The sequence below is a fragment of the Blastomyces gilchristii genome, assembly GCF_000003855.2.
Source record: "Blastomyces gilchristii SLH14081 genomic scaffold supercont1.13, whole genome shotgun sequence".
Classification (NCBI taxonomy): domain Eukaryota; kingdom Fungi; phylum Ascomycota; class Eurotiomycetes; order Onygenales; family Ajellomycetaceae; genus Blastomyces; species Blastomyces gilchristii.
In genome coordinates, this window is record NW_003101670.1 from 1,158,424 (window position 1) to 1,172,151 (window position 13,728).

The following is a 13,728-nucleotide window of genomic DNA, read 5'->3' on the forward strand; positions in this document are numbered from 1 at the left end:
CAGTTTCAGACAAAGTATCTGATACTGTTTGATATCTCAGATTAATAGAACTCTCAGAAGCTTATTCTATATAGTTATTTATAATCTAAATAATCAGTTATATATAAATCATGCATCTCTTACATCATCTGAGTGTGTAAGAGTTCAGAGTGAGGAACTCAGTTTTGTTTATGAAATTATAGAGTATTATTATTATCAATTGAACATTCTGAGATGTCAGTTTTTATATGTAGTTCTGAGAGAAATTAGAGTGCTTCTTATTGTACTACTTCAGTGAGTGCTTAGAGAAGTTCATCAGTTTAAGCTGCTATATGTCATAGCTTATCTAATATAGATTCAGAAGAAGTTAAGATATCAGTAATAGTTCTAATTAAAGAAGTATATATAGTGTCATGAGCTGTTCTATCTTGATTAACTAGTATCTTCAGGTTCAAGAGTCAGTGCTCTCAGTTTATTCAGTGAGTATCTGTTACATCAGATGATATATCTTACTCTCATTGTAAGAGAGTATCTGTCATTGAGTTCTGACTATCAGAATGATAGTGTATTGTAAAATGAAAGTGACTTAAGAACTCAGATTATTACATCTGTTATTCAGTGAGTTTATAGATAGTTATAAAGTATTTAAAGTTCTTATAATCTATAACTATCTCAAATTCAGAGATACTTTGAAGTTCAGAGTCTCATTCTTCTAAACAGTGTATAATTATATGAAGTTTCTTATCATAGATCTCATAATTGCATTCAGTGAGACTCAGTTTCTTAGACATGAAGACATATAATTATAGAACATTTTCATTATTATATTATAATATCACTTCTTCTATTATATAGTCAGAGAAATCAGCTTCAACAACTGTCTTATAATTAGAATTAAATGTTATCAGTAGAGAGATATTAATGAATATCTTCTTCATCTGTATAAATACAGCTTCAGTGTCTGCTAATCATTGAAATACTGAATCTTTCTTAGTAAGTTCTGTAAGTGATCTTATAATATCTGAGAAGTTTTATATAAATCACTGATAGAAGTTAGTAAATCTGATGAAGCTTTATACATCTTTTATAGTGCACAGAGTCTTTCATTCAAGAATAGCAGAGATCTTCTCAGAATTCATTTGAATTCTCTTATCAGCTTCTATGATAAAGTCTAGATATTTTGTACTTTTAATCTTAAAATCATACTTATCTATGTCTATCAGCAGTTCTACTTTCTATAGTCATTGTAATATCTTCTGCATGTGTTCTTGATATTCTTTCCTGAATTCATCAGTGAAGATGAGAATGTTATCAAGATATACAGATATGAATTTATTAAGAAAGTTTTAAAGTGCTCAGTTAATATACTTCTGAAATATACTGAGAGTGTTAGTCAGTTCAAAGAGTGTGACTACTCATTCAAAGAGATCATATTATGTTCAGAATACTGTAAGCTACTTATCTTCTTCAGTGATACAGATCTTATGAAACATGATAATAATATCTAACTTTATAAATCATTGAGCTTATCTGATATGAGCTAGAGTTTCATTGATAAGAGATAAAGAATAATGATTCTTCTTTATTAATCTATTCAATTCTTGATAATTCACATAGAATCAGAGTTCTTCACCTGGTTTCTTTGCAAAGAGAATAGAGACTGTGATAGAAGAGTTATTAATATATATGAATTCTTTATTCAACAGATCATTGAGTGTCTTTCAAAGAAGAAGTTTATCTCAGAACATATTATAAAGAGAGTCTTATAACAGTTCAGAATTCTTATCATTCTTCTTCTCTAACTTGATACTATGATTCACTTCAGAATCTTATAAGAGAGATATATTCATAATATTATCTTATCAAAAGATATCTAGATATTCATGATATTATTGAGAGAGTTTTATATAAGAATCTGTTATTATAACACAGGATAACTTTTCTAGAGCCTTTTTAATATTGATCAGACTGATGAAATAGATTGATATATAATTCTGCTATCAGTGATTCTTTCAGTGACTTCTTTTTCTGAGCATTTCATAGATATTGACAGAGATCTGTGTCAGATTCATAGTCTTATAAATATCATTCTCATGAACTCTATTATTGTTAAAGAATATTAAACTTCTGTTTCAAGTGTTTAATAAGATGTCTTATTTAGATAGTCAGACAAGTTTTAATATAAGATTATAATTAAGATTATTAACTTCATATATATAGATATCTTCATACTGATATTCTCTGACATCTATGTCTAGTTTCATTATGTAATAGATGCAAATATTCTTTAAATTATCAAATTCTGCAAGAAGTTAGAGTTTTGATAAGAGAATACACTGAAGATTATAATATCTTACAACTGAAGATTTAATCATTGTATAGTGATATAGACTGCTGTCTATTATAGCTTTCATATTATACATATTATTAATCACAGTAGATACAAGAATTACATTCATTGTCATTTTCTCTTTAAATTATTATTATTCAATCTCTTCAAGCTTCTATTTATAAATTTGAATAGAAGCTAATCTTTTCTCTGTTTTATCAGAGCATTCTCATAGTTATTCTCTGAATCTTCTTTCAATACAATGTGATTGACATGAACAGACATTGATTCATTCTTTAAGTGAGAAGACATGTAGACTGATCAGCAGTTAAAAGCAATATGCTTTAATTGATTACAGTTAATACACACTTTATATTAACATTAATTGATGACTTCTTTGAGAGTGATTTCAGAAACTCAGAAGCCTGTTCAGACAGCAGAGACTCTTGCTTATATATAGATATTTAAGTCTACTCAATTTATAATATCTGTATCATTGTTATTCTTCAGTGCAGATATATAAGTGACTGAAGTGTAATATCTTCTATCACTATTCTGTATACTCTTCAGCTTGATAAGATAGTTGTTCAATATTCAGAGCTGTATATAGAAGTCTTTATAAGTCTGATCTTCATCTATACTTATAAGAGTCTGTAAGAGTTTGAAAGTTAATATCTTCTTAAGCATACTAATTTTCATTCAATTCTTTCAAGATTGATTATCTGCTTCTAGAATCTTGATATTAAAGTCAGATATAAATATTGTAAGAGAAGTGTTTCTCTGTCAGATACTCTATAATTAATCTAACACTTTCTGTTATATAACAGTGTCTCAGAACAGAATATTAAGATATTTAATAATATTATCAAATATTTATAATACTGATTCACATGCTTTCATTTATAGATGAAACTTCTATTTCACATAATTCTTCAATCATTTATTTATATATTAACTTTAATTAGTTAATAAACTGATAATATCTTTATCTACACTTAGTTTCATGAGTATTTTCATTCTTCATGATTAGACTGACCGTGTGACCGTGTCTGGGACCAGGACCAGATTTTTTGATAGTTCCATTACCAATTCGACTGATCCCATTACACGGTTTTAACATTAGATAGTAGTCCCATACTGTCCCAGTGGGACTTACTGTCTACTCTTGTCACATTTTTCAAATGAGACCATGATTTCCACTTCTCAATTTAAATTATTTTTATTGCTTTAAATGACTTTAAATCTCATTTGAGCATTATCAAAAAGTGTTACTTTTTAAAAAATTAAAAATAGTCTAAAAAAAACCTTAAAATGTCTAAAAATAGTAACTTTATGCCAAGAATGGGACTAAATGAGACCAAATGGGACTACTTTCTCATTTTTTTCAAGTCATGGTTCCATTTTAAGATCTGATATATAGTCACTTTACATGTTTTTTTGATAGCCAGTCCCAGCGGGATTCACGCCAAGAAATGTATGGGACCAGACCAAATGGGACCAAATGTGAAATTCATGGTCCCGGCGGCCAGTCTATTCATGATAAGTAGAGAGTGAGATTGAAAGTATTGAAATATATAGAAGAATCTAAGTATTTCTTCAGCACTTTTATATTCAATTCTGTAGATATTGAAATTATATGAGTTAATTATTAAATCTCTTTATATTGAAGTTATTAAGTTATATGTATATCAGCTATTTATTATTATTATAATTTCAATATTACTCAGAGTCTCTGTGATATTATATTTATACTCATGTTTAAGAGTTTCATATTATTATTAGACATGATTATATTAATTGTCAGATATATAATTGTATAAATATCTTATATATCTAAGATGTTAGAACTCTTAAGTCTTTTACTAATATTCTCTTTGTAAAATCTTATTACAGAGTCAGGGTAACTGATAAGTAAGCTTCTATCTGAGAACTCAGTATTCACTTTAACTGATTATTTCTCTTTCTTACATATTATTACATATTCAGATATCTCTCAATAAATAATCATTTCTAATGAGAAGATAATGTGTGAATAATCATTTCTAATAAGAAGATAATGAATATTTTTCTATTATAAGAAGTCTACACTGAATAGATCAGTATAATATTGATAGGTCTTATATAATAAAGAGAAAAACATTAGAGAAGAAAAGAAAGAGAAAGTGTGAGAGTCAGTGATCAGGATGGATATTTATACACATATGTGGTGATGTATGCAGTGGAGCTTCGGGGCGGAAGAATCTATACATGTTCATGGCGGCCGAGGATCGGTGATCAAGAATGGCTGAGAATCGGAGCATACACATTCATGGCAGCCGAGGATCGGCGATCGAGAATGGCCGAGAATCGGAGCCTACGCGTTCGAGAGTGGAGCGGAAGAATCTATGGAGTGTAACGGAATAGTCTATATGATTGATCGGGCGCAGCCCGCCACAGTTTTAAAGCTAATATCTAAATCTATTACTTTCTTAATAAAAATACATCTCTATAGAAAGAGATCACACTGTTAATTATGATACTGCTGCTTTATAAGTATGAAACGTATTAATAATCTCAGAATCTCAGATTACTGTAATATATCTAAAGCTTATAAAGTGAATAAGTTAAATAGTGAAAACTGAGAATCTACTTCTATAATAAACAGAGTATAAGAACTCAGATCTGAGAGCTGAGAGACTTATAAGAATTATTTTTAAATTATAAAGCCTTTTCAGAACTTGAAAAAGATACTTTGATTTGATTAAAAACTTGAGTGTTGGCATTTTCACTCCCTTTTTCTAATGCGTGGAACCTAGACTCATTAAAAAAAAAATATGCGTCACGGAGGACTCTTTGCAGGATGGCATGGAGGGCATGGTCTTTGGCGGTTGAGAGGAAAAAGAAAAAAGTAAGAAAAAGGAGTATAAAAAAAGACTGAATATCATCCGGTACGGAGTAAATGTAGCTAGCTGGGTTGGGAAGTTATCAAATTGCAAATCTTTGCCAGAATTTTTCTAACCCATCCTGAAAAGCATCACTCTCTCTTCTCGCGTGTGTGGTTTTTGGGCTTTAAGGCCATATAGTAAGTTACCTCCGTACATGCAGACAATAATAATGCAGTTTGCAGTTATACATGTGAGCAAACTGGTTCTGAGTCCGCCGCGCTTCCCCCGTGCAGCGTACATTATCTTTCAAGCATTCATGCTCCTCTTCCTCGCAACTCAATACTAAAATATATGATATGAGTACATGAAGCCATCAAAGAGGTCAGCCGCCCTGGTGATTCCCACTGACCGCCAGCGCGAGAAAACCATATCTAGTACAATGACAAATGCACCATGGCGGATGCTAATCCGCCGCATCCGCCGCTCTCTTCTCTCCTTCTACCTACAATATTGTGATCTGATCAGTGAAACCCCCCCTGAGATAGCAGAGGCTCAAGCAAAAAGAATTCTCTCTCTCTTTCCATTTGTGGAATCTCGTCCCAGTTGAAATCTGGCTTGTAGTTGGCTGGTTGCTGTCGTCTTTCCCACCCTCAAACAGAGCAACAAATGAAACTAACATAAATCCCCTCTTCAGACCATACTCCGTACATTGCTTATCATTGAGCTCTTTACTACTATATAATCATACCGGAAATATGTAGTACATACATATAGTATGTAGAGGATAGTACCTGACTCACCTCTGGAGATCTCACCCGTCCTTCCCGCTCTTCAGAGAGTGAAGATTTAACTTTCTCTTCTGACATATTCAGCCAACATACTCACTAGGCACACACCCTACACGAAAACAGGCTTCTGTTGCACAATGACATCTGTTGACATGGACGTATTTCGAGCGACATCATCAGCAGATGCGGTCAGTGGCTTACGCTGGCGAGGAGTTTTTTCTAATACTGTGAACTCCTTCCTCTATCCATACATACTCGAAATATGTATGTAATCTGTAAGTTATCTAGATCCGGTGATGCGGAAAACCTGTAGGCTACTGGGGCAAAAGAGCTCGATCACCACCAGCGCACTGCTGGTAGAAGGGCCGATCAACCGCGGGACCCCCAACAAAACCCAATATTATAATTAATTTATTATATAACTCATCTCAAAAAGTTGACGATGTATGTATGTACCCCACCAGTTAGTTCCCCCATTCCACCCATCCCATGTTTCTTCTGCGCAGTCGCATGATTGATGAGGGCAGGGCGGCTGTGATCCGTGATCACCTACCCGCTACCTATATTGCTGTTCCGAAGAGGGGCTGTGGCCGCTGCCTGCACATTTTATTACCTAGCTCAGCACACTTCGCTTCGTACTCCGTATCCTCTGTTGCATTTGGGTCATAGCAAGAAAAAAAAAAAAAAGCGGCTGTGACCCCCATTATTTGCCATCACACTAACCCGCCAATTCAGTCCTGTTCCCTCTTTGTTTTTTTTTTTTTTTTTTTCCCGAAAAGCCCCTTCCTGCCAAGTTCCGTGATAACCTTTCGGGTTGAAGTTTAGCACAAGCAACAAGCAGGCAATAGGAACCAGAGATCTTTATTACCAAGCAAACCTTTGAAGGAGGAGGAGGAGGAGGAGGTGGGGTGGGGAGGAGAGGAGGGGCAGGCGCCCGATGAAGGGGAAACGGGAAACATAAAACATAGATTGCTAATAACTCTCCCTCCTCTTTTTCAGCTGGGCCCGGAAACAGCCGTACATCAACATGGATGGCGATGCTGACCACCCATATTATTTATGCAAGCCTGGAGGCTGGAGGCGGCTGGCGAAGAGAAAAAAAAAAAAAGCTGAAGCCTGAAGAAGGTTGGACGTAACCTCTCTACGTATTTATGATTACTTTGGGGTGGGTGGAGATGTGTATATTTTGGCGATAAAAAAGCATGACATGAGGGACAGATGACGTTGGAATTTTTTTTTTGTTTTCTTTCTTTTCTGGTCTGATGAACCCCTGACTGGCCAGGAAAAGGAAAAAAAAAAAAAGAAAAAAGGGAAAACCCTCAAATCTCTTGGTTTTCTCCTATTTTAGGTGAAAAATAAACATCACACAATCTACAGACTGTAGTTGGCTGGCTAGATTGGCATGTCAGGCTTCTATTCTGGTTCCATGACATCTTATTGGGTAATAGGCAAAACTTTCGGCAGAGGCGGTTGCCACTAGCAACTCGAGACAACTCTTGAAAGCAAAAAAAAAAAAAAAAAAAAAAAAAAAAAAAAAAAAGGGCTTTTCCTCGCAACATGATTTGTCCGTTTAGGTATTATTACTTGCTTATCTTCTGGCGCTCCCCTTCCTTGTGCAATGGATATAACTGTTGTATGTAGCTTTTCGAGTGCCTCGGAAAGCAGCAAATGAGGTGGAGACTTCAGTTGTCTTTATGATGATACATAACCGCGCAACTGCTCTTGAGGTCTCGGTCGGTCGGTACCAGTTTTGGGAGCGGGTCTACGTATTTATTTAGATTGAGCACTGCACTGCACTGGAGGAGGCTTTCAGGTTCTAACTTCTGGCACATCGAATGGAAAAAGAAAATTTCCACCTTTTTTTTTTTTTTTTGTGTCTGAATTGGTCTTGAGTCCAGGCCAAGCGGTCTCTGTTTTCGATACAGAGCAACGTTTGGTGGTTGTGTTTGATGGGGGTGCAAGTTGCTTTGTTTTTTCCCCTAACTGCTCCGCACTCCGTAACTCCGTACTTTTATTATTATTCTTTTTATTATTGCCCAGGCAGATGGAAATTGTTAAGATGTTGTGTGGTTGTTCCTTTTCATCTCAAGCCAACAAGCACTCTCCATCTTCCAGATTATTTCAAGGATATCAAGAGTCCCTCTGTGCCCTGTGCCGCAACCACAGTATTGAATCAATATTTCCCCGAATATTTGGTCCTCAACGAACAAGACTTTTTTTTTGGTATGCAAGCCTACAAAGGAAGCCAGGCGAAATTTTGGACGAGAAAAAGGCCAATGAAAAGAACTTGAAAACTTTGATGAGAAGGGGCGTGTAATCGTAATACAGCGTCTCGAAGTCTGTTTCAATACCCTGGGCGAAGGGCCATACCGGGAATGTATTGGTATTGTCACATCGTCCATCATCCAGAAAATTTCGACTGTCCAGGTGCTCTCGCCCTCAAAAACATAGCAAGGGTTCTTATTGGGCGAGAATACTGGTAGTGGGAAATTTAGCAAGGGGGCTAAAGCACGAAAGAGGGTTGAGGTTGCTTGCACATGTACGGTTGTATGGAACTATGGGAAGTTTAAACCCATAGAGGAGTGGAGGCCTTGGCTCATGCAGAGAGGAGAGGCATGAGACATCTCTGAAATTTTCGCCTTCATTTTTCCATCTTACAATGACAATTTTGCCAGGCCTGGATGCTCTGCTTTGGGGTCTTGGAGTTGATGCTGTTTTGGGGGGGGGGAGAGGAGACTCTCTTTACCCAGGCCCATGACAGCTCGGTATTTCTTTCTGTGAGCGTTTCCGAAACCTGAAAATAGCCCAAATTATTTTTGGTAAACCCAGGGTCAAAGGTCTAGGTTCCCCACCGTCAATTTCTGAGCAAGCAGCGTCCTGCGTTCCTCGGGGTTTCTCGAGTTTCTTCTAGAGAACCCTACTCCGTACGAGAGGGCGTGGCGCAGTTTTGTCAGAGTGTCTAAGAATAACCCACCTAGGAGAGTCATAGAACGCCCCGGCGACAGGCGAAGAACAACAGGATGGGGGGGGGGGCAGTCGTCTCCAAAAAAACCAAACCTTCCCCGACTTATTCTGTACTCGCACATTTGTCCTCTTCTCTTGTTCTGTCAGGCATCATAAATCCTAATAACCCTCCATAAACCACCTAGCAGGCAGCCCAAGCCTGTGCATTTCTCTACGCAGCGTATATTAATAATAATAAGAATTAATAAGAATGGTTAACCCAGGTCGCCAAGGGGGTTTTCTTGCGGTTGGCCCAATGAACGTGAGTATTATTAATATTCATGACGGCACCACCCACCGCCCGTCATGGCTCGTATAGTTTACGTAACTTTGGTACTGGTGGTAACAGTGGTAATCTGGTAATCAGCGTACGGGGCCCTCCTCATACCTGCCTACTACTACTAAGGGGAGTGACCTGACTGGACTGACTGACTGCTTTTTGCCTCTGGGCGAGCATCTTCTTTCTTACTCAAAGACACACTCACTCTCACTCTTCATCTTCCAACCTCTTTTTTTTGTCCTCCTTCGCATCGCTCTTCTTCTCTTCTTCTCTTCCCCCGCGATCCTTTTCTTCAATCTCTTCTCCAAATTCATCCTCACCCCCATCCTTACCTATCCCTACTCTCCCCCTCTCGACGCTTCTCCTACCTAACCTTTGCGAGCTTTTCACTAAGCCTCGTTGAGTCTCGTTGCTCCTTCAACTACCGACTTCCCTCCACTCCAATCTTCCTCCTCTCCGAGTTCCCGAACTCACGTTTCGTGTGATGGCTGCCAATTCCAACATATCCTACATATTCTAAACTCCCATTTACAACAATTCTGTTCCACTGAGCCTCATTCCTTTCTCCTGTTGGACCTGTGACGGGACATTTCACCCTCGCATCGATCTTTTTTGTTTTTGTTTTTTTTATCCTTTCGTTCTCTCGTTGCCGGATCGATTCGCCTCAGATGTCGCTATTCTAAAGAGCCCACTACCTTGTGAAGTCGTTTGAAGACCCCAGGGCTCGTCGTCCGTCGACGAACCCTTGTTAACACTTGGGAAGTGGTGGACGTGTAGACGGTTAGTCTGCGCTGGTGTTTTTTTAGTCCTTGTTGGAAATTGGGAAATCAGTTTTTTGGGGTGCTAATAACATTCTCTCAAGACGTCGCCTCCTTCAAGTCGTCTACTCCCACCAGCCCTGGACGGGATCTATCTTTTCCATCATGCCGTCGTTCTTCTCCTCCACTCTTTCTACCTTCCCTCCCACTCCACCTCATGTTATTGGCAGCCGTCTCGAATCAGAGACGCCGTTCTATCAGCAAAATAATTCTGCCTATGCCATGAGATTTCCTCAAAACGGCTATGATTTTATCGAAAAGTTCTCGCAGACCGCCAACGCCAACTACCAAAACCATGGCCCGATGACTACGCACTCGCAGCCATTACATCCGCTACACGGAGGTCGGGAAATGGGTTCTTCTCAGACGATGGTATCGCACCAGGCCCTTCCACAAGCCATCTATGGCACGGTGAACCCTCCTATCCTGCCTCCCATTCGTTCAAGCACGAAGCTTCCCCCGATGGACAACGCGATTCCTCCGCAGTATCGACGACAAGAAAAAGTCAATCACCAGGACTCACGACCCAAGGAGGAAAAACCGACCGGAGGCGTGGCGGCCCACCTGGACTACGAGATGGGTCAGATGTCGGATTTCGTGGCGGAAATGGCCCAGGGAATGTATGCTTTGTATATCTCCAAGATTGTGCTTGCAGATATTGACTTCGCTCGAAGTGTTTACCCAGGAACAACAGTCCCGCCCCAATTCCGAAAATACGTCTCACAGATTCTTTCTTCAACTCGTCTACCTAGCTCCACCATTCTTCTAGGCCTCTACTACTTGGCATGTCGAATGCGGATGCTTTCAGCAGCTGATGTCTACAAGTCTGGAAGCTCTCAGGTCTACCGCATGCTTACCACCGCTCTTTTGCTTGGAAGCAAGTTCCTCGACGACAATACGTTCCAAAATCGCTCTTGGGCGGAAGTTAGCAATATTCCCGTTGCGGAATTGAATGCGATGGAATTGGAGTGGCTTTTCGGGTTTGAATGGAACATCCATAACCGTATCCACAACAAGCAAGACGGGTTCAAGTCGTGGAAGGCACATTGGGATACATGGCGCGCAAAGGCTGATGCAAGGGCGAACGAGTCTCGCAGTAAACTTGCTCCCATTGATACAAACATCCAAAGACAGCATGCATCTCAACAGAAGGCGGCGCTTCTGTCCCCCGATGGGCCAATTCCCCCTCAATATCAGAGGGGTGCGTGGCTAAGCTCTAATGCTTCAGATTACTCTCCGCCTTCAGCGCCTCATAGCGGTCCTAATACGCCTGATTACTACCGTCCTGCCCCTTGGGCATACAGCAACCCGCCACCTCCGTATTCTCGTGGCTGGGTTGTCCCTCAACAGTACATTCCTCCGGCTCCCCGATCGCAACCGCCATCCTACCACCACACGCCTTCCTATACACACGCCTTCTCACCAACGGGTTGGACTGGACATGGATCGTCCTGTGGCTGCTTGTATTGTGCGAAACACCAAGAGCACTACCTACATACAGTAGCTTTTGCCATTCAACCTGTTGCCGGCTAATCTACTCTCTGTCCGGGATATCGGGTTTATTCTCTCCTGCCTAATTATCGTGGCATGTCTTTCGATCGAGTTCCCTTGGCAGACACTCCTCATATACCCGTTGAGAGCCCGCATTTCGTTGCGACATTCTTTCATTTCCTCGATCGTCATTACCGTTCGATCCTTTACGTTGTTATTTTGATACATTCGGTTTACGATCCCATATACCGCGCGATTATTACATTACTCCCTGTCAAAAAAACATCACTTGATTTCAGTTCTGTGCAATCGATCCGAAAAAAAATTTCCTTGTTTTAAAAAAAAATACATCAGGAGCACGGTGAAAAGCGAGCGAGCATCTAGAGTATCTAATCGATCTATATCCATCTCCTCTTCCTTCGGTCTCCGACTTCTAATACTTTTTCTCAACCGAACTGTCCTTCGAGACTACCCAAAATCGCGTTACTAGCTCAAAATTGAGCACAAAAACAGCCTGATGTTTTGCCTGCCCTCTTTATTTGCGCTTTGCGGATGATTTACGATTTTATTTTGCTCTCGTATTTGAAATCTATTCTCCTTGTGCGCTTTTGTCATCCCTGCTTATTCCTTGATTGTTTCTTCTCTAATACCTGTTCACATTAGCCAGTTGGGCGCAATAGTGTGGTGAACCTCCCATTTTTTCCCCGTCAAATTTCTCTTTGCCCCTTAGTTATTTTTTTCTTTTTTTTTTTCCCTCTTCCGCCGTAGACTTTTCCAATGTTTTTTTTTTTTTTTTTTTTTTTGCCCCTTTTCTTTTCAAAACGATTTACTGAGATTGATACGATTTTTCATTTGCATTTTCTGTTCTTGCTCAATTTTTCAACTTTCGAACTGGCGTTACTTTTCTCGCCCAAATTTTCCTCCTTTGAACTTTCTGTGGATTCGTCGAGCACATTTTCTTGTTTCCCCATCTGCGCAAAAATTTGGTCCAGTTTCATACTTTTTATCTGCTATTTTTGTATTGATTGCGTTCCATCAGGAATTTTTCGACCGGGGGTGGGGTATCAACTGCAGATATTGCGTGTTACTCATTTCTGACGTCTGGGCTTTGTTGTCTGCTGAGTAGTGGTGCGAAATGTGGAAAGAAAATATTTTTCGTGTGGCTGGCGTTGGTGCCGAGTCTTCTGAGCATATCCTCCGGCTTTGTTTGTGGTTTCGTGTATCTTTTGTGGTTCTCATCTTGTTGGTCATTTCCCAGAATTTTCCCTTGTCCTTCATTTTTCCTTCTCACACTGACCTTACCTTTCCACTTCTTGAAATCAATTCTACGATTTTCCCACGTTTTTCCTTACCCCGTCTGTTTTGAGTTCTTTCTTTCTTCATTTTCTTATTCCTTTCAATTTTTAGTCTCACTGCTTTTCATTTTCACATTTTCACATACACATTACTTTACAGCACATAACTTTCTTGTCCATCATGGGACCAACTTTTGTTATCAAAAAAAGAGTGATTTGGAGGAAAAGATACCCTCGTTTATTCGTGCATTAATTTTCACTTTTTTTTTCAAATTTTGATTTCTTGCAGCTTTCCTATTGTTTCATAAGGTTTGCGGTTTTCCTATCTTCTCATTTTGACCTTTGTCTTTTTCCTAAATGAAACCAGCTTGGTTTTGGTTTGGAATTAGTACTCTATAACAGCTCTGTTGTGTCCTTGAATTTTTTTTATTTTTTATTTTTTTTCTTCTCCTGGAATGGTGAAGAAGGACTGAGGAACGGCTGAGCAGCGTTTTAAGCTTCAAGTTTAGATAGTGAAAAGAACGATGTATGTATGTATGGTTGAGAACGGACGAAAAGATAAGATCAGAGGGGGGGGGGGGAAATCAGGAGACTAGCCAAAAATGGAACGTACATAACTATTCCTGGTAAAGTTTTCCTTTGAATATCTTTGATTCTATTTTTGTCTGCGTGCTCGTCTGAATCCGCTGCTACTACGAGGCTACATGAACCCTTCTGGCCTAACTACCGTTCAACCATGTTGAAGGCTATCTATCACTTTACGGTTCTGAGTCGCGTCGCCGATCTATGCGCAAGCCCTTTCATAAATACTGTGTACCAGTGGCCCCGTCATGACTTACTTACGGCGGAGGCAATAATGTACTATATCCCTATCTACCCAC

General features: G+C 39.0%; 2 protein-coding genes across 2 annotated transcripts; one reads left to right on the forward strand and one right to left on the reverse strand.

Moving 5' to 3' along the window:
- Nucleotides 1-7,501: 7,501 nt before the first annotated feature.
- BDBG_17370 (uncharacterized protein) lies at nt 7,502-9,155 on the reverse strand. The gene has a single exon (XM_031725106.1). It carries the CDS (start codon nt 8,363-8,365, stop codon nt 8,015-8,017), a length of 351 nt encoding a protein of 116 aa, XP_031579377.1. The 5' UTR covers nt 8,366-9,155; the 3' UTR covers nt 7,502-8,014.
- Nucleotides 9,156-10,166: 1,011 nt separating this feature from the next.
- BDBG_06349 (meiotically up-regulated 80 protein) lies at nt 10,167-11,594 on the forward strand (the record flags this gene model as incomplete). The annotated part of the gene is made up of 1 exon (XM_002623455.1): nt 10,167-11,594. One exon carries the CDS (start codon nt 10,167-10,169, stop codon nt 11,592-11,594), a length of 1,428 nt encoding a protein of 475 aa, XP_002623501.1.
- Nucleotides 11,595-13,728: the final 2,134 nt, after the last annotated feature.